The following is a 12,526-nucleotide window of genomic DNA, read 5'->3' as shown; positions in this document are numbered from 1 at the left end:
TCTAGCTCCCAATTTTTCTTCTGGAGCCCAAATTATTCAGGAAGATATGATTGATTAAATTACAGTCAATGCCTAAACATCATTTGTTCATTCATTCATTCATTCATTCATATAAAGTATGTAAGTTTGGGGAATGGGGAGATGTTATAAACAAGGAGCAGAAGACAGCCGTAGTGATAGATGTAACAGTTCCAAGTGACAGCAACACCAGGAAGAAGTATGAAAAGTTGGAGAAGTACCAGAGCCTGAAGGAGGAGCTAGAAAGGATGTGGAAAGTCAAGGCCAAAGTGGACCCAGTAGGCTGTGACTCCAAAACTGGGAAAGTGGCTCCAACAGATCCCAGAAACAACATCAGAGCTCTCTGTCCAGAAGATCACAGTGCTAGGAATATCTAAAATACAATGCAGAATCTTTGAACTCCCAGCCTCTGGTAGAAGATCCAAGATTGAAACAGAAACACATGGGGGGGAGGGGATTTTGCACACATACACACTACGCACTACATACACTTACTTACATACATTTTCCTGGATGACACAGTTGTTTGGACACAATGATATTACTCTATACCTGAATGTCAAAGCTCTTCTCTCCCAGTTTTCAACCATACCATGAAGTTGCATACATACAATCTTCTAAGTGGTGTAGATGTGGTGAGGTTGTGTGAAACCTTCCGTATGAAGGGTCCAAGGTGAAGAGAAGAGGGACAGTCAAAAAAGCCAAGATAACAATTGTAAACATACAATGTAATCCTTTTACATGTGATTCGTGTTAACAAAGAGTTGAATTTCGTTCACACAGTCACAGCCATTATTTTGATGTATTTTTACTCCCTTTCCTCCAAACAGGTGCCCAAACAGATGCACGAATAACTCCTGATATGCTAAGAAAAGTATAAAGTAAGTGTGGCTATAAGCAAAATATACAGGTAGCCCAGAATGGTGGTAGCCAGTGTGGGACCAGGTTACTTGAGGGATCATCTCTCCCCAGTTACATCTACCTGTCTCATTCTGTCCGGCAAGAGGGGCATGGGTGGGTTCTGTCAGCAAGGGAATGTGGTTGAGGTGGTCCCTCAAGTAGCCTTTGTTTCCCAGGCCCCCATTTCTTCTGTGAAGTCATCTGCCTCTTACCTGACTGTTATCTAGTCTGTAGCTCTTCGTCCTGTCTCCCAAGGTCATTCCCACATACCATTATAAGGGTGAAGTTAACTGAACCCTGTGCCTGGTTGGGCTTGAGATAAATTCACTTATGCACTACAAGCAGTTAGCTGTGCTTAATTGGCTAACTAGCATTACCATGTAATCGTATTTAGTGCACAATGCCTGATTGGCTATGCTTAGGAAATACCATTGATTGTCTGGGATCGTATAGGGAGAAAATGAAATGGGACAATGGATATCGCAAATGCAGCCCAATGAAGAATCAGCAATTATCAACAGTTTGAAGCATCCCTGAAAATGCTATTAAAAATTCCTATACTATTTCTCAAATAATTGTATTTAAGGAGAAAAACTGCCTGATGTCCATTCACTCTAGCAGCTTTTCTAGAAAATAGACAATCTTGGATTCAACTAAAATTGGAGCAGGGCGGAATAAAACATTTGCAGCTGTCTTTTGAGGTATGGAAGATACAAATTAATATGTAAAAATGTGTGGTGTAAGTTGTCCAAACACGGGTGGGGGTGGGTGAATGCAAGCATCATTTTTAGATGCCCGTGTCTCAAATTGATTTATCAAAAATTAGAGAAAATTTTGATTCCAAATGTTTGAAATTGGTATCAAAACAAAGGTCTGTGGGAAAACGTTGTGAAGGGTATCCATTTAATGGTCTGTTCTGTGAGAAATGCTAACCATATTATCTATGTCATTATTTTAAAGGAATGTTTTTAAAAACCATTTACAGATGATCGTCTCCTGAAGAGAAGTTGTAAAATGATTTTATAACAAGGAATTTCAAGGAAACCTGGCTACATTTTTTATTAGGAAAAAAAGAAATAATTCCTAATGGAAATGCTGAATACCCTTGAATTTCAAACATTGTCTCTATCAATTAAGATACAGTGACCTCTAGAGGCTTCTCTGAGATTTCAGACTTAAAAAGTATTACACTATCCAATCTACAAAATGTGTTCACCCCATCCTTTCTCATATAAGCTTGGAGTGATTTATAAAGTTGACTTTAAAGTAAGCCTAGAGCAGATCCACTGCATCCTGCTACATCAGACAGTCTTAAAGAATTCACTGCTTAAGAGACGGTTCAGATTGAATCAACTTGGGAAAACTGTTTAATCAGCAGATGATAATAACATAATAATAGAATTGGAGTAGTCTAGTCTAATCCCCTGCTCAAGCAGGAAACCCTATACCACTTCAGACAATGGTTGTCCAGTCTCTTTTTTAAAATCTCCAGTGTTGGACAATTCACAACTTCTGGAGACAAGCCATTCTACTAATTCTCACTGTCAGGAAAGTTCTCCTAAGTTCGAGGTTGGTTCTCACCTTGATTAGTTTCCATTTGTTGCTTCTTTTTCTGTGTTCAGATGCTTTGGAGAATAGAATAGAATAGAATAGAATAGAATAGAATAGAATAGAATAGAATAGAATAGAATAGAATAGAATAGAATAGACCAGGGACCGCCAACCTTTTGGACCTCAGGGACCACCAAACTCATAATTTTAGATCCCAGGGACCACTAACCGGTTCTGGGGGCATGGCCTAATTTGTGGGTGTGGCTTGGTGGTCATGTGACTGACTGGGTATGGCTTGTATGTAAATATTATAAATATTTATATAAATATTGAATTTTTTATTTAAAAAGAGAGAGCAACTTTTACCCAAAATCAGGCAAAGCAGGCAGGCAGATTGAGTTGCCCACAGAATCACAGATTCATTCAGAAATCTATCTATCTGCCATTGGCCCACTGGTTGGCGACTGCTGGAATAGACCATATTTCTTTGTGACAGCATAAAAGATAACAGAATAACAGAGTGGGGATGACATTGGAAGTCTTCTAGTCCAGGGGTGTCAAACTCACATCGTCATGGCAGCGTTACGTGACATATTGGGACTTTTGCCCCTTTTGCTATACCAGCCATGCCCAGCATGAGATGCATCCAGACTGCAGGCCGGGAGTTTGACAGACCTGTTCTAGTCCAACCCCTGTTCAGGCAGGAAATCCTATATTCATGATGGCGAACCTATGGCACGCATGCCACAGGTGGCACACAGAGCCATTTGTGCGGGCATGTGATCCCCAGGCAAACTTACCTCACTGCGCATATGCACACCTTCCAGCTGATTTTCGGATCATTTTCATCCTGCCAGAGGCTTGAGGGAAGCTTCTGCAGCCTTTGGAGGCCAAAAAACAGGTCCGTTTCATCACTTCCTGTATTTCCAGAAATACTGGAAGTGATGAAATGGGCCCCATTTTTCAGCCTCCAAAGGCTGCAGAGGCTTCCCTCGAGCCTCTGGGAGACCAAAAAAGGCCTCAAATGGGCCAAAAATCAGCTGGGAGGCACAGTGCAGGTAAGGGGGCAGCATGGGGAAATCGTGCACGCATGCGCAGAGGGTATGGAGGGGCCGTGCGCATTGCCTTCTGGGTGCTGGCATGTGAATATGTGTGTGCAAGCATGCACGCAATTTTTGGCACAGGAGCCCAAAAAGGTTAGCCACCACTGCCCTATACCATTTCAAGCAAATCGTTGTCCAATCTCTTCTTTAAAATTTCCAGTGTTGGAGTACCCACAACTTTTGGAGACAAGTCATTCCATTGATTAATTATTCTTCTAGGAAATTTATCCATAGTTCTGGGTTGCTTCTGCCCTTGATTAGTTTCAGTATATTGCTTCAGCATGATAGCATATATTATTCTCAGTACAATGTCGCTTTCTCCATCTACCTCTAGTTCTTCTACACTGAGCAGAAAAAAAGTCCCTGAATGCTGATTCCATACACAAGTTAAAAAAACATAATGGCTACATTTAAATCAGGTATGCTGGATATGTTTCTCAAATACAGCTTTTAGAGATCAGATAGCTAAAACTATAAAGAACCCACATATACTTGTGTAGAGCTAGATATATGCTTATTTATCTGGAAGCAATCTCCCAGAAAAAGACAGAAAATTGCAAGGATGGATACAAACTAAAATTGGTTTTATTAAACATACATGGAACTAACAGCGGTCCCAAATTATTTAATACTTTTCTATTTTAGTTGCATGAAAAAAAAATTGTTATGGAGGGTAACTATGTTTTTACTTATACCTATTATCTTGTAAGCAATTGACAAACCAAATAAAATAAATAAAAATAAAATGAAGTAACTGGGATTTTGGACTGTATGGAGCTTCTACCCTTTGGATAGAATGAACTGTTGCTTGACTCGGCAGGAAATTGGTATCAAAACAAGGTTTCTGTGAAAACTTTGCGAAGGGAATCCATTAATGGCCTGCTCTCACTGAATAGATAGACGCAAGAAATGCTAATCACATTTTCTATTTCATCATTTTTAAAGGAACGTTTTTTAAAACCATTTATAGAATAATTCCCTATAAAGTTTTCCCAAGGAGGACAGCAGAAAGGTTTGGCCTGGTAAATTATGATAAGGCTTCCAATTTCAAATTTTAAAAGAAGGGGAGAGGATAAATAAACGATCCATTAAAAAAAGGAAAATTTCCTAGTAGCAATAAATATCCAAGAGTTGCTCTACAAAGTCCCAGTATGGACCACTTAATACAGTTCCTTCTTAGTGGGCAATTATCTTTCTTTCCCACTCGTACACTGTAGCATGCCCATAACTTCGGGCACCACTGATTTTTGGACTAGTTGTAGTTTCCAGATCGTCTTCAAGGGCAGCCCCAATAGCAGTAGTCCAATCAAAACCCAAGGCATGAAGAACCAAGGAGAGCAATCTCATAAAGGATAAGTACACTTGATACACATATGAGTTTGTTCAAAGGCCCTCCTCGCCAGAGGAGCATCGACTTTTCCAGCAAAAGCTGAGAAGTCAACAAGACCCTCAAACTGGACATCAGTTTTGTCTGGGGGAGTACAACTCCATCCAGAACTAAAAATAAACAATCTCTGGATACAGGAAGTCCCCAAATCCACAGATACTTATTCTTGCTAGTCTGCTCTTCCCCATCCAGATGCCAATTCAGACATTTGGTGGCATTCTTAGGTAATTAAGACAAACCGTACCTCAGTCAAGTCTACAGGACTTCAATAGACTAGTGTCGGCTCAGAGAAGATCCAACCAATTTTATCTGAGAGAAGGTCTTGCAGATGTTCCTCAAATCCCCTATACCTAGAAGGGACCAGCTCACCTAAATAAAGCTGACAGTTGAATGTGCTAAGAGCAGGAAAGAGGTTTGTTCTGCTGCTCTTATCATTAATAAAGGTTTATACATAGATTCAGTGAGATTCACTCTTTTGATGATAATTCAGGACTCAGTTGATATTTTTGACAAGAATGGTGCTTTCTGAGCATGCTTGTTCCCTTGCAGACATCTCATTAGCCAACCTAGATAAGAGCCGTGGTGGCACAATGGTTAGAATGTGGTTCTGCAGGCTATTTCTGCCTACTGCTGGCTGCCAATAGTTTGGCAATTCAAATCTCACCAGCTCAAGATTGACTCAACCTTCCATCTTTCCGAGGTCAGTAAAATGAGGATCCAGATTGTTGGGGGCAATAGGCTGACTCTGTAAACCGCTTAGAGAGGGCTGTAAAGCACTGGGAAATGATATATAATTCTAAGTGCTATTGCTAACATCATCATTTAGTACCGATGATGTTACCTAGTTTGGGTAGTGAAACATCTGCAAGAAAACAACCAAGCTCAGAGAGCACCCCAGGATCCCTTAATTTCAACCCTGAACTACAAATATTATCCTTTATTGGCATGAAAAGAATAGGTTACTCACTTTTCTTCTAACATGGTGTGATGGGGAAATAAGGGACATGAATGACAATTGAGAATAAGGTTAGGTAGACAAACGCAATAACATTATTCCATTTAGGACCTAGTTTCAATGCGTTGTCATTAAAATCATGAATCTTCCAGGAGTAAAATGTTTCCATGACCATCCTCACACCCATCCAAAACTTGGAAAGACAGACCGCAATCAAGCTATCAAATTTTTGTTATTTTACAATACCATTTGGAGGAGGGCTTGGAGAGGGGGAGAAGCAAGGCTACAAATGGGCTGTTGAAGGTCATGGGAGGCCCAGCTTGTTTTATTGAATAAACCAGTATTGGTTGCACTCACACAATACACTAAATGACAAGCCATGGTTTACAGTATCTGAGTTTACAAAACTTGCCAAGCTACAAACAAGCCATGGGAACTCAGCTATCAAGATTTGGTTAAAAAGCTAAATTACACCTCCAGCAGATATTCAGTGTATTTTCTAAAAAAATATTCTGAATTTTTCCCTTCTTTGATTCCGCTGCATAACTTAATTAAATTTTCATTTCCTGGGAGAACGTAAGGCTCTTTTTCTTCAAGAATAGGAAATAACTCAAAGGTTTTTTTAACTGAATCAAAGTTGTCATTCACACTTAATAAATTTGGGCCATAATTTGTTTTTTTAATACTATTGTACTGCTAAGGTAATTAAAGCCTTGTAAATCCAACGGCCATCCAGAATGCAGAATTTGTCATGCTGATTTAATTTTCGTGCGGTAACAACTCCATGTGGAGGATTGTAACATTTGCAATTGACTTGCCCCATCTCACCAAGAGATTTTTTTTGCCTCTGATAGCTTTTATTAAAATAAATATATCTTATAGCACCTTTACAAAGAAACTTCAGAACAGATTTGCTTGTTGATGCTGGAATTTTCTGTTGGATTAAAAAGACTTGTTGGAGTTTCAAAGATATCCATACATAAATTATTGGACAAATCTTAGTGTAAATAAATTCTCCCAGCATCAACAGGCACAGTGATAGAACGGGCCTGACAGAACAAACATAACAAGGCCAATCTACCAATAATGTGTAGAGACATCCCCATTATGTGTTCAAAGCATATCATACTGCCCCATGTGCCTAAGCATGCCCACATTACATTTGTCCTTACACAAAAGGTGAAACATAGAACAAAGTATCATAGGGCTGGAAGAGGTTTCAGGGCTCTTCACGGTGACAGACCCTCAAGTACTGGAAGATAGCTATCATATCAGCCCTAGACCTTTTCTTTGTTAGGCTAGACATACCTAGCTCCCTCAAACGTTCATCATACAATGTAGCCTCCCTTTTCATCTTGATTGCTCTTCTGTGCAGACTTTCTAGGATTTCAAGCATCTTTTTTGTATTGTGGGGACCAAAACTGTATGCAGTATTCCATGTCGGGGTCTATGATAATTCACCACAGCCAACTCGCCGCAGCCAACTCACCATGGCCAATTCAGCACAGTCGACTTGCCACAGGACAAGAGTTACATTAATATTGAAGAAATGGTGACATAGAATCATTAAAGAAAGGATGAAAAAGGAGGGACAGAATGGAATGATAATAGCAAAAATTAAAATAATTTTCATTTATTTAAAATAATTAAATAAAGAGAGTGCAGAGAAGAGCAACGAAGACGATTAGGGGTCTGGAGGCTAAAACATATAAAAAATGGATGCTGGAATTGGGTATGTCTAGTTTGATGAAAAAATGGACCAGGGGAGACATGATAGCAGTGTTCCAATATCTCAGGGGCTGCCACAAAGAAGAGGGAGTCAAGCTATTATCCAAAGCACCTGAAGGCAGGACAAGAAGCAATGGATGGAAACTAATCAAGGAGAGAAGCAACTTAAAACTAAGGAGAAATTTCCTGACAGTTAGAACAATTAATCAGTGGAACAACTTGCCTCCAGAAGTTGTAAATGCTCCAACACTGGAAGTTTTTAAGAAGAAATTGGATAATCATTTGTCTGAAATGGTATAGGGTTTTCTGCCTAAGCAGTGGGTTGGACTAGAAGACCTCCAAGGTCCCTTCCAACTCTATTATTCTATTCTATTCTGTTAAATTATCCTGCAGTGAGTTGTCATGCGGCGAGTTAGCCATGGCAAGTTGCCCTGCAGCAAGTTAGCCTGGTGAGTTAGCCACAGCAAGTTGGCTGTGACATGCTGTCCCATTCCCTTCCACGTGTGGCCTCACCAAAGTGGGAGTATTACATTCATGTGTTGTACAAAAATAAAGCTGGGTCATACATCTAATAACAAGAGGACAATATGACTTTATAACATTGGTATAGCTATGGGTGAAATAGGACCCACTTAGCCCAAGGAGAGGCAGAAGTAGGAAAGATCATAGACAGAACTTGATGAAGTCTTCAGTGTGGACAGTCAAGATAGACGTTGAGTCAATTAAAAAAAACAAGTTGTTCAATGCACGTTATTATAAAGCCATTAAAATGCATTTACAGGAATGTCTTAGAGGCCAAGTTTCATGAAAAACAATCATGTCCTGAGTGAGTTTTTCCAGAACCAGGCTCTGAAAGGCCCATTGGGTTCCAAGTCTACTAGATGAATGGATTTTTCTGGACCCTGCTCCCAGATCAGCTTTTCCACACAATTTAGCTACCAACAAACCTGATAATTGGTAGAGATTCCCCAAGCAGGCATTATTTGCCAAGGGAGGATGGTACAAACTACAAACGGAAGACGAGCAGCACAGCAGGGAGTTCAGCATCTCTACCCTCAAAGCAGGACTAGGAAAGTGCTCTGTTATTTTTACAGACATTCAGTGGGAAGCCATTCTGTCTCAATTCCCTAGCAATATGCAGTTCCTAAAAAGTGAAAAAGCTGTATCTTCAAATCTGCATTTAAATGTATATTTCCTCATTTTTCTCCAACACGCAATTTTCAATTTTTTTTTAATTCTCAAATATACATCTTCAAATGCAGATTAAAAAAAGATTCTTTAAAACCAAGAAATGGGAAACTTAATAATTGTGCTTTGAGCCTACAGGAAACTGAGGAAGTTGGGCTGAGTTCAGGTCCTCTTTGTGTTTGTAAAAATTGGGATTTCTCAGATATCCTCACTTCAACAACTCGATTAGCCTTCTCCAATCCGACATCTCTTATTAGTTCTCAGAATTTGCAGCCAATACAGTCCAACTGTTTGTCTGGTCTGCAATGAATTAGCTCTCCCCAAGCACTAAACTAAACTAAAGAGAGCGATGGTTCAGTGGCTAAGACGCTGAGCTTGTTGATCAGAAAGGTCAGCAGTTCAGTGGTTCGAATCCCTAGTGCCGCATAATGGAGTGAGCTCCTGTTACTTGTCCCAGCTTCTGCCAACCTAGCAGTTCAAAAGCATGTAAAAATGCAAGTAGAAAAATAGGGATTTTGGTGGGAAGGTAACAGCGATCCATGCACCTTCGGTGTTTAGTCATGCCGGCCACATGACCACGGAGACGTCTTCAGACAGCGCTGGCTCTTCGGCTTTGTAACTGAGATGAGCACCGTCCCCTAGAGCCAGAAACGACTAGCACATATATGCAAGGGGAACCTTTACCATTAAGCACTAAACAATGGTGTTTATCTACAATAAGCTTGTAAAATGGTGAGAAATTCTAATCAAAGCAGACATCAAGCATAGAATAATAGGATTGGAAGGGACCTTGGAAGATTTCTACTCCAACCCTCTGCTCAAACAAGTCATCTTAGTATCATACAAGTGATCATGGTCAGCCATCTTTTGTCTATCCATTTCTATTCATTTGGGAATACCATTTCATTGAAAAAATACTTTCCTTTTTTTTTTATTAAGCTCATCCTCACAACAACCCTGTGAGGTAGGTCATGATTTCCCCATTTTACAAAAAGGAGGATGGAGGCTCCAAATCCGATGCTGGAAAATTGCACACTCATTGAAGTGCTTCCGTAATTGGGTTAGAGTGCAAATAAATTTCCCAATAAATTTAACAAAGGCTTTAGCAGCTTGACATTCGGTATTTCGCTATTTTCACTGAACAATATTATCTCTGCCTAATGCTCAGTAATAGAGATAAGAGCCTTGCCTTAAATTATAGTACATTTACTCTAAAAAGTGTAATTGCTCTGAATAAAAGTATTTATTTATCTTTAGAGAATGATGATGGGTCAATTTACAGATGTTTTTTTCCCATTCAGTTCCAGTATAAAAAAAATCTTTTATATAATATATGTACAAGAAATCATGACACAATTTATTTTCTTTGTTTTTTTTTAAACTGGGAAACAATCTGTTTTCCTGATCTATTCTTGCAAAAAATAAAAACCCGCACACATAAAAAAGGAAGAAATGCTCATTATTTAGTGCTTGCCAGGTCCCTAACAGAATCGCCAACTTGGCATCGAAAAAGCTCAGCTTCAGTCTTCGGGAGCCATTCAACATCGCCAAACAAATAAAAGGAGACTTTTGAAGTCGTAAGACACAAAATAAAGAGTAGGGTCTTTTCTTTCTTTCTTTTTTCCCTTTTTTTTCTTTCTTTTCTTAACAAGATATGTACATCAAAAATAGGATAATAAAATAATAATAATAATAATAATAATAAGAGCCAAAAAAGGGCATTGGTTTTTAATGCTATTAGAAAGCTATATAAATGTGCAGAGGTCTTCTTCTATCACAAAAGACCAACGGAAAACATAAAAGCGCTTCCAATTTCCAGAAATTTTTATCTGGGAGTCTCTTTTTCTTTTTTTTAAAGTACCTGAAAAAAAAAATGGAGAGGAAAGAGAATGAAAGATTATGTTTTAAATGATGTATAATTGTTCTTTCCAAGTCAAAAGCTACAACCCAGCAATCCCCAGAAAGCTTAACACAAGTTTCCCTATACGCTGAAGTCTCAAGATGGCTGTAATAGTTTAACTGAACTTGCCAAGAGCCTCAATTTTCTACAGAAATCCACTTCTCATCATTCTTCTCTTCCTTGTTCAGCTGAAAATTAGTCCAACGGAACTCAATGGGTGCACGCAGAAAGATTGAGCTGTCACTGGCTTAAGTTCCTGTTATTTCTTACAGAAATTGGAAGGAGGGAGGGGAAAAATTGGAAAGGAATCCCATCTGCCTCTTGTCTGGTGCAAGAAATGAGGCACTGCCTGCAGATAAATAAGTGGATGAGCAGATAGGCTGCACTGGGGAAGAGCTCAAAGGGAATTCTTCAGAATTGGTAGCCATTGTGATGGACAACAGGGTCTGTAAACATTAGAGGCTTCAGACTAAATAGGAGCTTAGTCAAAGGAATCTGTCTGAGTCCATCATACATCATAATAGTATTTTTCTCCACCTTCTTGGGCCACTACAATAAAGCATTCCCGGGGATTTATCTCCTTTTTAAACTGTTATATAGAATTTTTTTAAATAACTTTTTAAGTAGGGGAGAGATGAACCAAGCCCTGTTTCTGTTTAGGGTTCAATTTTAAATGCATTGTTGCTAAGCATTCTGAAGAAGGATTTTTCCAACCCAGAATTTTCCAAGCACCTCAGAAATATGGTTTAATTCCTTGCCTTTCCCCACTGGAATTCAAAATATTAAGGGAATGATTTGTTTTATGCTACCCAGAGTCACCTGTTTGTGAGGTTGGTGGCCATGAGAGATGGATAGATGCAGATTATGGAGGAAAGGAGGGAGGGAGGGAGGGAGGGAGGAAAGAAAGAAGGGAGGGAGGGAGAAGGGTATATTAAGGTGATGTGTGTGTGAGAGAGAGAGAAACAGGAGAGAGAGAGAAACAGAGAGAGAGAGAGAGAGAGAGAAATGGATAGATTCAGATTATAGAGGAAAGGAGGGAGGGAGGAAAGAAGGGAGGGAGGGAGAAGGGTGTATTAAGGAGATGTGTGTGTGAAAGAGAGAGGAGAGAGAGAGAGAGAAACAGGGAGACAGGAGAGGGAGAGAAACAGAGAGAGAGAGAAAAATAGAGAGAAGAAAGAGAGAAACAGAGAGAGGAGAGAGAAAAACAGAGAGAGAGAGAGAGAAATAGAGAGAAGAAAAAGAGAAAAAGAGAGGGGAGAGAGAAAGAGACTAGAAAAAGAGAAACAGAGAGGAGAGAGAAACAGAGAGAGGCGAGAGAGAGAAAGAGAGAGAAAGAAAGGAGAAGGGGAAGACTACACTTTTTTCCCATAAGTTTGGACTGTACCTGATTATTTAATTCTTATGCCTCTTCTCCATTGTCCATTTCAACCTCATCTACTTGTGCTGCATCTGTAGCCCGGGACAAGATGTCTGCCATCAGTGCCTCCTCCAGTTTTTTCCGTACCTGTTGCACCCGCTCCTCTTGCTTCCTGTTGAATAATGCAAGAATCCATAAGAGAAGGTTCAAGCTGAACATGGAATGCAGAAACGGTCAGCCAGCCAGCCTCAATACGCTGCTGTGGAAGCGCTACGTGCTAAAACACACATCCTTCTGACCAGGTAAATCACCCATAAAGCAATGTTTTACATCTGCAGAACCATTCAGGTAACAGAGAACACCCAACATCAAACACAATGACTCTGGTTGAAGCACCAATGGGAAAAACTATTCCTGTGTTTATTTGAAATTAAAGTCT

General features: G+C 39.6%; 1 protein-coding gene and 1 long non-coding RNA gene across 2 annotated transcripts in view; one reads left to right on the top strand and one right to left on the bottom strand.

The window, feature by feature from the left end:
* The window catches only part of LOC148127445 (uncharacterized), a 475,162-nt gene that overhangs the window by 56,300 nt on the left and 406,336 nt on the right, over positions 1-12,526 (top strand). The window lies entirely within an intron of this gene.
* Positions 9,746-12,526, bottom strand: part of MBD2 (methyl-CpG binding domain protein 2) — a 58,850-nt gene continuing 56,069 nt past the window's right edge. The window contains exons 6-7 of the mRNA XM_026715052.2: positions 12,115-12,259; positions 9,746-10,691 (exon numbers count right to left, since the gene is read on the bottom strand). Of these exons, the coding sequence (XP_026570837.1) occupies positions 12,130-12,259 (130 nt within the window). The 3' untranslated portion in view covers positions 9,746-10,691; positions 12,115-12,129. The remainder of the gene's footprint in view (positions 10,692-12,114; positions 12,260-12,526) is intronic.

Source organism: Pseudonaja textilis, chromosome 2, assembly GCF_049901715.1.
Source record: "Pseudonaja textilis isolate UNSWEBS1 chromosome 2, rPseTex1.2, whole genome shotgun sequence".
Lineage (NCBI taxonomy): Eukaryota > Metazoa > Chordata > Lepidosauria > Squamata > Elapidae > Pseudonaja > Pseudonaja textilis.
The sequence above is the reverse complement of the archived record's forward strand: the minus strand, read 5'-3'. Positions and strand labels throughout refer to the sequence as shown.